This window comes from Sebastes umbrosus, chromosome 24 (genome assembly GCF_015220745.1).
Source record: "Sebastes umbrosus isolate fSebUmb1 chromosome 24, fSebUmb1.pri, whole genome shotgun sequence".
Taxonomy (NCBI): Eukaryota; Metazoa; Chordata; class Actinopteri; order Perciformes; family Sebastidae; genus Sebastes; species Sebastes umbrosus.
Window position 1 is genome coordinate 3,496,530 of NC_051292.1, and position 11,692 is coordinate 3,508,221.

The 11,692-nt window shown below is 38.6% G+C and overlaps 1 protein-coding gene across 1 annotated transcript; it reads right to left on the bottom strand.

The window, feature by feature from the left end:
* Positions 1 to 1,089: 1,089 nt before the first annotated feature.
* LOC119483546 (actin-related protein 3-like) lies at positions 1,090 to 7,175 on the bottom strand. Its single transcript, XM_037761762.1, has 12 exons — positions 6,978 to 7,175; positions 5,857 to 5,912; positions 5,042 to 5,166; positions 4,853 to 4,963; positions 4,651 to 4,746; positions 4,095 to 4,202; positions 3,869 to 4,012; positions 3,276 to 3,449; positions 2,990 to 3,082; positions 2,776 to 2,901; positions 2,245 to 2,328; positions 1,090 to 2,012 (listed from the first exon to the last, which is right to left on the bottom strand). The coding sequence occupies exons 1-12, from the start codon at positions 7,019 to 7,021 to the stop codon at positions 1,917 to 1,919; spliced, it is 1,257 nt and encodes a 418-aa protein (XP_037617690.1). The 5' UTR covers positions 7,022 to 7,175; the 3' UTR covers positions 1,090 to 1,916.
* Positions 7,176 to 11,692: the final 4,517 nt, after the last annotated feature.

The window sequence follows — 11,692 nt, forward strand, 5'->3', positions numbered from 1 at the left end:
TTGAAGGGATACGGTTACAGTAGAGGGGCTTTACCCTCACAAATATAGCGCTGTTATGTTGAGAATAGACAGTAAACAGAGGCAGTGGTGTTTCCTTAACCTTTTCCACTCCACCCTTCATTTTCACAGACATGTTTTAGTCTTTTTTAGGGGGGTACAGGGGGTCTTTAGGGGGAGATAGCAGGTCAACAGTATATCTCATATACAAGTGGTGTACATCATCTGAAAGCTTGGAACCTGAGATTAATTGGAGCTGTGGCTCAGCACTGTGTGTCAAGTTGTTCTAGTCATAAATCCTAAAAAGGGCTTAGAACATGGTGATATAAGTTTGTGATGTTCATCCCCATGCTCTATTATGTCTCATAAGTTGTTACAGCAATTTTTGGGTTGATACCATTTGTTACACAGCTTTGGTGCTAAATTTAACCAATTTCTACCACTGGAGAATTGAAAAAAATGATGAATAATCCCTCCTAAATACCACATTAAGACACCAAGACCTTGAGGAACACCATAGAAAAAGACATGCTATGATTTGGGATCAAAAACTTTTGAGATTTCTGCAAGAATTGCATTTTTTCAGCGACTGGATGGCGAGCACTTCTGTTGTGTAAACTGCTCAGAAACCTCCTTATTGTCAATCTAGCTAGGAAAGCCATCCATCCTCTGAATGCTCTAGGTCTCTAGTTTGTGGCTGTAAAGTTTCATGAGGCTGTGATTATCCTAGAGGTCACCACAGGTCATTTTATACAGAGAGGTTAAAATGGTCTCACTGTAATGAAATGTCTCCTATGGGGACTAACATCATCACACATGAATACAGTTGGGCTCATTTGATCCACCAGAGTCTCAGCTTTACAGTGATGCCCTATTTATGTAATTCAAAGACTGTTTAGGGACCCCAGTATGCAGAAATATTCAAACACCATTTTAGAATAGGAGAAAATAACACATTTATTGTATATTGCATGCAAAAGACTGCATGTGATTATCATGAAGTGGGCATGTCTGTAAAGGGGAGACTCGTGGGTACCCAGAGAACCCATTTTCATTCACATATCTTGAGGTTGCAAAAACAGAAATCACAACTGTAGAAATATCTCCTTGGCATTTATTGGAATGCCAGCATTGAAATCCAGATTTGGTACAGTACAAGGCTATCCAGTATAACTGAGATCTAGGCAACAGTGATGGTCCAACAACAGTCATCAAACTGCATGTTCATATATTAATACCACTTCTTTTTTTTTCTTTTTTTTCAAGACAGGTTGGTCAAGAGATGATTAATACAAGTAAAAAAAAGGAAAGCAGTGACGAGTAAGAAGACGTCAGTGAAACCTGGAGGATTATTTGAACAGATTAATAATATGTTTTAAATGCCTGAAATTAATCTAAATTCAAATAATGTTTCTTCCAGGTACTGTGGGACAATATAAGACACAAAAAAAGAAAATCAGGAATGGTGAGTATGTCTACTGATTTGTTGTATGCTTGCACCCATTTGATGATGAACTAGCTAATGCTGAAATAACAGATAGAAAGGACCCAACCCTTATACACAGAGAAGTGCATTTATACAGGACTCATGTTGATTAATTACATATTACAACCCTGTGAGGATATTATAAGTACGTATACGAGGCACGCAGAAATTAAAGATGTATCACCTACTATTAACCTACTTGCAGTAAACATTTTATTGGAGGATCCTTTGGGGCTGAGTCACCTCTTGTTCCTCTAGTTGGTGAGGATGTTGCTGCTCTTTTGGCAGTTTGTTTGGTCCACTGTCGCTTTATCCGTCGGAGCATCCGTGCAAAGGCTCATAGGACTTCCACAGCATGTGAGGTCTTGGCGGCGCTTCCTCCCGTGTTTTTCCTCGGCCTCCGCTGAATGCGCTCCTCCTCTCCGCCCGGCGCCTAAGACATGACTCCGAATACGGGGTTGTGGCGGCAGATGCTCGGCCCGAACTCCTCGTAGTCTTTCTTGGTGTGGCACACTTGGTAAAACTCAGGCTGCAGACACAGAAATGGACGAGGTTAGTGTAATTTCCCTTCACATTTTCATGTTTAGTCAATAAAGAACTGACAAATGTGGACCAAAGTCTGGTGCATTTCAGTTTTGTGAAGTAAAAACTCTCAACAAAGGAACATTCCCAAGTTTCTATTTCCAATTATGATATAAAAAACCGCAGGAGGGATGATTATGTGCTATTAGAGGAGCTGAAAATACAGTTTTAATACTCACAGTAGACGCCAGCATTGATCCTCCGAACCAGACGGCGTACCTCTGCATGTGATGAGTGATGACTTGCACGTCGATCGGCTTCGGCTGCAAGAAAAAGAGGATAACTTCGTCAATATTGAAACAAAAAACACCACTTCCTGTGAATGTTTCTGCAGAAATAAGGGACGCATTTTGTATTATTCAAGTGCTTTTTTGTTTGTGGTCGTTTGTATTATTGTACAGACTAAATTTACTTATTTAATACTTTTTAAAATACATATCTTGTATATAAGAGGCTTGAATAACACCAAGTACTTTTATATACTTTAAATTAGGGCTGTCAAAATAGTTAATCAGGATTAATCGCATGATTGTCCATAGTTTTTATCTGTTCAAAATGTACCTTAAAGGGAGATTTGTCAAGTATTTAATACTCTTATCAATATGGGAGTGGATAAATATGATGCTTTATGCAAATCTATGTATATATTTATTATTGGAAATCAATTAACAACACAAAACAATCTTTAAATGCATTCCCTCTTTCCTCACCTTCAACTTGCCGCCGCTCAGCTCTTCGCTGGTTTTCAGCCGTGCGTCCACGCTCCTCTTGATGTCCCTCTGCAAGCGTCTGCCAAAGTCCCTGAACATGGTGGAGCCTCCGGAGAGCACGATGTTCTGCGACACAAAGAGGATGTAGACGTTGATAAAGACCAGACACGCAGACTTACAGTTATAGCAGCCGTAGAGGCGTGTGTGTCTGCACCTTGTACAGCGGACGTCTGGTATCGATGGGGCAGTTCTGGATGACCTCGTCCACCACCTCTGAGATCGGCTGGGTGAAGTCTGGGTTGGCAAACTGGACGAGAACAAATAAAAACATTTATACACTGCAGCTAAACTTTGCCTTAAAAGTGCTCAATTTAAGAGACAATCTAAAAGAATGATTTTTTTTAAACATCCCATTTTTCACTCTGACAGGCTGACATTTCAGGCTACATCATCTATCATCACCAGCAGCAGCAATGTATCATAAAAACTATTTCTTATACCTCAGGGTGGAAGAAGATCTCCGGCCCCAGGAAGCGCTCGTAGCCGACATCGATGGTGAACTCCTTCTTGGAGATATTGTTGATGCCCGTGTACTGTTTGATCCACTTGGAGCCGTCTGTGTCGTACTTGCTGAACTCCTTAACAAGGTCGGGGCAGACGTAGCTGAACCGCTCCTAAAAAAAACACAACAATGGAAGATACGTTTAGCAGTGTTACAAGACAACAAAACTAATATAGAACTTTTGGTTTTAATGCTTGAGGTGAACGTCTTTCTATTAGAGGGGAGTGATGTGTTTCTGTAGCTGCACTGACCTCTAGTGGCGAGGCTGAGGAATGCATGACAGGGACATTAACACAACCATAATCTGTTGAGGGTATCACTTCCTGTTATGGGGCCTTTTTTTGCAGGTTTCAGTAAAGAAACAGAGCATTCAAGGACACAGCATTTTTTTAACTCTGCAATAAAAATAGTCCACCAGTGCCTACATTTGATGATGATTTTGGGTGGAACATCACTTTAAGAGTTTAAAACAAACAGTGAACCACCCGCTTGAGCAGCTTTTAACGTTTCTAAAGAAATGTCAACACCGACCTTGACAGCTTTGGCCGTCTCCAGGGACTGCTCTGGAGGGATCCCCACCTCTCGCTCCCTCAGCAGCTGTTGAGTGAAGTACGTAATGTCTCGACCGGCGATGGGGATGTGCTTGATGCAGCTGCCGATGACGTAGCCTTCAGCCTGGAGTACAAACGAGCATAGGTTTAGGGTCGAGAATGAGGTAGGAATAAAAAGATGACCCCGAAAAAGGCAACAAACTCACCACCGGGATGACGTGTGTGACTCCGTCTCCGCTGTCGATCACCGTCCCCGTCAGCGTCCGCTCTCCCACCTGTCTGGATGTCCAGGAGGCAGCCAGCGCCAGGACAGCCTGATGCAGAAAATACAACGTTTAATAAAACTAAATATGGAACAATGACACTGTTCTGAAGAACAAGGTGACGAAATTAAGGTCAAGCAAGCCAGTAGAGCTCAAAATGCCACTAAAAACTGCCTCGGTTAACAGGGTGACAACATCTATTAGAAATACTGAATGACGACATTGTGCACGATTCAAACCAAGAGGAACATTTAAAAACAGACTGTGAAACTTAAAAAGAAGAAGTGAAAATTGTCATTTCCCCATTGAGCCTCTGAATCACAGTGTCAAATCTAATTCCATTTACAGCCCACAAGTTTAGTTTCACATGTGCCCAGAGTGGCTTTTCTAGCTGCGTATGTCTGGTAGACTTAAGAGGAGATAAATACTGGTTGGTTGATTGGCAATGTGGCTGATGGCATGTGTTCATTTCAGGTGCTGGGATGTTTTGGAAACGTACCTGAACGGCAATGTAGAGACCCGGGACGTTGAACGACTCAAACATGATCTCTGCTGTGTACTCTCTGTTTTCTGGTGTGTTGAGGGGAGGCTCTGTCTGGAGAGAGACACACAGAAAACTGATGTGAATACAGAATGACTTTAAGCCTCTATTCTACATTTTGTTTTCTAGTAAAAGGTAATATATGCAGCTCTGGTTTTACCAAAAGAAAGTAATGGTCTTCAGGTTCTGCCCGCAGATACTTGAAGATGATCTGCTCCATAAATCTCTCCATCAGGTCCCAGTCATCCACTATCCCGTGACGGATGGGCCACTAGAAATAACAGAAGGGAAATGTCAGTCTCTAAATCAGACTCATTGGCTCATCTTCAACCTTCCTGTTGGAGTCTACCTTTGTTGAATATGACGGTTTGTCGATGGCTTCGTCCCCTATGAAGAAGTCCAGGTCATCAACACCCTTCATCATCCTGCGCTGGGCCTGGTCTCCCACCTTGGCCGATTCTTTGATTGCGATACCTGGAGATGATCATAAAAATGTCATGATATTTTAAACCATATATTCACTCTCATATACCATCATGTTAAAGAATAAGGCTGGTATTATTAATCTATATGTTTGTTATTGTCAACTTATTCTCATGATAAGGCCAAAAACAAGTAAACATTTGTTCATCTCTCAGTGCTTTCTGACTTCCCTACTTTTTCTGTGACACTCAAACCCAAGCGTATTGGTTCCTAATGAAGATGTAAACCTTTAAAAGCAGGTCACAAATGTCTGGCTTCAATGAAGGTTTTCAAAGTGCACTAATTTCCTAAATTAGCGTGGCTGTGGATTAATATACAGTATAAGTGAGTATTTACAGTCAGTACCACAATACACAACTCTGAAATGAAGGACATTTAACTACAACTTAATGATGATACAATGAGCAATGAAACAAGAGATGGACTTCATCTCCATGTCACGTAATTCATATAACAAAACAAATATTTTTCTCCTCTGGGAAACCATTAAACCTTTTAATTAAATTTTGCTTCAAGTTGGTGTCTATATCACTGTTTTTTTTGTTTTTTTTTAATCAATTTTTTGTTTGTTGTTGTTTTTTTGTGTGTTTGTGAAAATAATAAAACCCAATAAACATATCATAAAAAAACATAATTTGATGAAACCAAATTCCTGTTTTGGTCTGTTTTCCATCTACTTACATGAAGGTATGATGAACTGTGGTTCTGTATTTCCTGCATAACCAAGCTTTGTGTACCTATAAAGGGAACAAAAAGAGGATAAAGGTTAAGTTACAGTTGCTTCCTTGTGGTTAACGTATTTGCTGGCACCCATAGACAGATACACAACTAGATAACACCCAAAATAATCTGGATACTGAGCTTTCTGGAGGGAGAAATGTCCAGGAAGTAGCATTAGCTTCTAATAAAGCAGCTTTGTTGTGTAAAAGCATGCACTATAAAGCACTTGGGTGCTTTTGCATGCTAATAAGCAGCTTTTAAAAAGACAATATAAGAATAAACAAGCAATCAGATGTGTCTAAGTAACGTTAAGGTTCTGTATTTCCTGCATAACCAAGCTTTGTGTACCTAATAAAGGGAACAAAAAGGAGGAAGTTACAGTTGTTGCATGGTGGTTAAAGTATTTGCTGGCACCCATAGACAGATACACAGCCAGGTTACACCCAAAATAATCTGGATACTTTGCTTTCTGCAGGGAGGAATGTCCAGGAAGTAGCATTAGATTCAGTAAATATGCAGCTAATAGCAACAATAAAGCAGCTTTCGGCATAAAAAACATGCAATATAAAGCAGTTGGGTGCTTTTGCATGCTAATAAGCAGCATTAACTGTGCATTTAAAGACAATATAAGAATAAACAAGCAATCAGATGTGTCTAAGTGACGTTAAGGTTCTGCATTTCCTGCATTTTACCTATAAAGGGAACAAAAAGGATGATAAGGGTTAAGTTACAGTTGCTTCTTTGTGGTTAAAGTATTTGCTGGCACCCATAGACAGGTAAACAACCAGGTAACACCCAAAACAATCTGGATACTGAGCTTTCTGCAGGGAGGAATGTCCAGGAAGTAGCATTAGCTTCAGCAAATATGCAGCTAATAGCAACAATAAAGCAGCTTTGTGCATAAAAAGCATGCAATATAACGTATTTGGGTGCTTTTGCATGTTAATAAGCAGCATTTAAAGACATTATAGCAATACAAAAGCATGCATATGTGTCTAAGCAGCGTTAGCAGCTGATCAGCCAGACAGGGCGTTGACAGCAGCTTATGCTAAGCTAACTAGCATCCTATTGTTGTCACTCACCCTGTTCCACAGTCAACAACACAAGCCGGTAACCGACCAGCCATAGTTGCTCTCCGTTAGTCTATCTACACGGGGATATATCAGGCTCCCGGTATGAACGGCTATCTGTACGGTAACGGAGTGAAAACGAGCAGCTGGCAGCTGAATGAAGAGCAGTCACGGTGCAGTCAGAACGCTTCCGGGTTTGTGGTGGGATTTCTTCTAGTGCAGCGTCAGCAGCGTCATGACGTCAGCGAAGTCAGTGGCGTCAGTAGCGTCAACAGCGTCAGTAGCGCCACACTGACGCCTGGTGGACAAAGATGAGTATTACACCCACATAATAATTTAAATTGGTAATTTCTTAAATGATAAATAAATAAATAAAATAAATAATTGCTTATTAATAATAATTTTAAGAAATTTAACATTAAAAACGCTATAAATTAACGCTATATAAAAATAAATTGAATTGAATTGAATTGAATTGAACATATTTGTTTTTTATTAAATTAAATTTACATGATTTATTATATGCAGTCAAATGCAGGGTGACATACTTATTATTATTATAGATTATTTGTAAAGTCACAATGATATGTGTGTTATAAATAACGTTATTTATTTATTATATTATATTATATTATATTATATTATATTATATCATATTATATTATATTATATTATATTATATTATATTATATTATATTTTATTATATTTATTTTATTATATTATCTATTTAATTTAATTAATTGATTAATTACAGATATAAAAAAAATCAGGTCACAGCATGACTCATAAGACTCATATTTTAGATCACATCGGGGAAAATAGCTCAGACAAAGCATCTACAGCCTGATGTACCTTCCTCTAACTCCTTAAATCTATTTTTAATAACTAACAATATCATTAATATAGGATTAAATTAAAAATATAAGTTGTGTACACATATAAAATATGAATAAAATCTATATTTACAATGTTAAAAACAACATTGCAAGCATCTGTAATGATATTTTCTGTGTTTTTACAGTGTGTTTCCATTGAACCAAAAATAGTAGCCAGCCTCATCTCGCCCTGCTGACTCCACCAGATGATATCAGTGATTTAGGCACCAGACAAAATGGTCCTCAGCCTCCATGACTGCATGCAGGGCCACTGATAAAGACGATATATGAGCAGGAAGGAGCTTCAGGGCTTGATTCCTGCTTCAGAGCGCCTCACCACATTAAAACCAATCCCAGGGCCTGAGAACATTGGCCCTTTGTCCTCCAGCAGACTCATCACTCACACAAGAGTCTCTTCACCACGCCGAGTCTGCTAGAAAGGCCCTCGGCTCTGCTGCTCCTGATAGAAACAATCCTCGGCCACTTGATGGAAACTCTCCATCAGGAACTGTGGGAGAAACAATTTGTTTCAGCGTCGTCAGTGCTGCAGCAAAATATCCTCCAGGAGCCCGCTATCACAGAAGGCCTTTCCTTTTACATCACTGAGATGAACTGAACAGAACACAAGTGGTGTCTTCTGTCCTCTCGTTTCAGTTGAACTGAGCAATAACATCATCTTATAATGATTGTAAAAACACTAGAACTGGTCTTATCAGGCTATTATCCAGACCAACTGATCCTCACTATAACAATGAACTTTATTTATTTATTTATTTTATTTTATAACATCTTTTTATTGTTTTCAATGCATGTGTATCACTAGTAGTGAACTTGGTTACATCAGTTTCAGTTGCAGGTATTTAGGTATTTAAGCTGTGGAGTAAGTGTCTTACAGCTACCTGAAAGAAAATAAATAAAGATAATAATAACAATAATAATAATAATAATAATAAATACATGCATACATACATTTAATTCAATTTAATTAAACAAAATAAAATAACATAAAATAAAATAAAGTAATCATAAATATATAAATACAGTAAAATAAATAAATAATGAACTTTATTTGTAACACTCTTATCATTGTGAGTTTACATATTGCTTCACTGAGAGTAATAAAAAAAATTAAAATTGAGACATAAAACGACAGAAAAATAATAAATAAACAACAACAACAATAATACTAGTAACAACAACAAAATAAATAATAAACTTAATTAAATTAAATTAATAGAATTAGATTAAATTAAATTAAATTAAACAAAATAAAATAAAATAAAATGAAAATAAATAAATAAATAATTAAATAAATACATAAATACATTAATACATACATAAATAAATAAATAAATAAATGTAACTTTATTTATAACACTCTTATCATTGTGAGTTTACAAATTGCATATGTTATTTGAAGTTCAGAGACTTTAAAATTGCATCCTCTGTCATTATTCAGAGCTTTGCATCCCTGTGTGTCTCTGTTGTGAATACTAGAGGGCACCAGTGCTCTCATTTTTAAGAAACAACAGAGACCACTGAGCCGGTTAAACTGTAATAACAGACAAAACAAAATGTTTCAAGCCGTGCAACCCCACCTCTGCATCCCTCCTGGAACCGAATAATCACAGTAACAAGGGATTTTAACAACCATAGTTCTCTTTTCACTTCACTTGTTCTTGCAGAGGTGCAACGTATTTAACACTAGTTAACTTTCCCACAGCTGCAGATTAATTTCCCCTTTGCACCGCTGTAACTTTGGGGGGGTATTTAATTGTGTTTACTTTTCTTTATTGGCCCTACTTACTGGAATGAAGATTTGTGTTAGTGCTCTAAAGTGGATTGGAGGGAAAGTAAAGTCTGGTGAAGTAAAGCTTCTTGTATCAGGTTGCTAAGTCATCAGATTTAGGATAATTGTTGAACGCTTTCCTCGGGCTTGTTCATATCCAATGTAATATGTTTAATGGAAGTTGTAATTTAATAGAATTTCATTAGCCTAATCAATAGCAAAAATAGGCTTCGGTTAATAAATGGAAATAGATAATTAGATGCATTTAAATAGACTAGCTCCATATATATAATGCACAGTATCTATATAGCTGAGCTGAGGGTAATTGACTCTCTGGAGGTTTCTTGATCTGTAACAGAAAAATTCCCGCCCACACCAGAATAGATCATTTCCCCCTCATTTCCAATACACTTGGCCTACACAGTAAACAAAGTAGATGAGTTGAGGTCCCTCATCAACTGAAGTATTTCCACCACCAGAGCCCTAATGCGACTGCGGTTGCACGCACATGTCATTAGAGCGAGGCAGAGGTGGGCCTTATTATTTTTAATAATCTCCTGTTTTTTGCTGCTTCTTAATCCTGGGAGATCTGCAGTCGGCACTTCCCCCTTTTGTGATCGTCAGTCCTGACTCCTTCCTCCTCCTCCTCCTCTGTGTCCAGGCCTAATGATGCTCTGTCATACAGGCTCGCCCTCACACTGCAGGATGCTTTGGCTGCTAACAGACCTTAAAGTTTAAATTCACACATTTAAAAAAAAGTCATTTGAGCTGTGTGAAATCTCGCATCTCTCTGCAAAGTAAATTTTACTGCAGGATTCATCCATGTGGGAGCTGCTCTATTGTGGCTCTAACAATGCACCGCTGCATTGTTAGGGAAATAATGGTTACTTGGAAACACCATTATGGCACTTACAATTCGATCATCGCTGACACTCATCACAGCCGCAACTGGACTGTCAAATTCTGTTTCTCTCTTTCAAATTGTGAGGAATTATTCCAGTTTCAATATTAAAGAGCTGATCACATGCTGGGTGTCTTTGCTGGGATCTTAAATATCACAATACATGACGTCTCATATCTCATCTTTGCTGAATTACCTGAGTTTAACTGGAATCCGACACAAGACAAAAGCAGGCATTGTGAGACGGGTGTAATACAGAGTGGATTACGTCTGATCTGTATTCACTGCTCAGTCTGACTAAACCTTAATCTTCTCTTTCACATAACGCTTTTATCAGTTTCAGTGCAGGCAGGCGATGGCGGCATTCCAGTAATTGAAAATGCAAACAGGTAGAGTCAAGCATGCACAGTAAAGAAAATGTGGACTTTCTGCTCATTAATGCATAAATCATAGCGGGAGAAAGTCGGTGAAAATGCTCATTTGGAAACCGCAGAGGGTGCACAACGCACTAAATAATCAATAGATGAGTAATTGAGTGATGCATACTGAAATGTAGCGAATTTAATAAAATGCCACGGCGTCCTTTAGCCCGGCTGTGTGAAGGTTAAAGACACGGCGAGAACGTTTAGGCCCAAATAACCTCCCAGGGACCACCAGCAGCGCTGGATTTCATTTCCCTTGGAGGCAAATAAAGCCGTCTCCCTCCAAACCTCACAAAGTTTATGAATTATATCTGAGGTGAATTCTAATGTCGAGCTGGAGGACAGATTAGACTGTTATCAGGCCATTAAATAGGCATTATCAGTCGCTATAAGCACCATAGATGTGGGTCAGGAGGGGCCTCCTACACCTACTACGTTGTAAAAGTGAAAGTGAAACTTAAATGCAACGCGTTCTAACATGTAAAACTGAATGAAACATCACGTTTTGAGCACAAACATAAAGGCTTCTTTAGGTTTAGACCATAAAAAAACACTTGTATACCTTCATTCGGTGATCTACTATGTACATAGATGATAAAACCTTCTAATGGGTCTAGTAGGTCCCTTCTGATCCATATCTATGGGGCTAATAATGCATATTTAATGGCCTGACAACAGTCTAATCGGAAAATGCTACAACTTCTTCCTTTTGCTAAGTCAAATCATTTGTCTAGTTGTC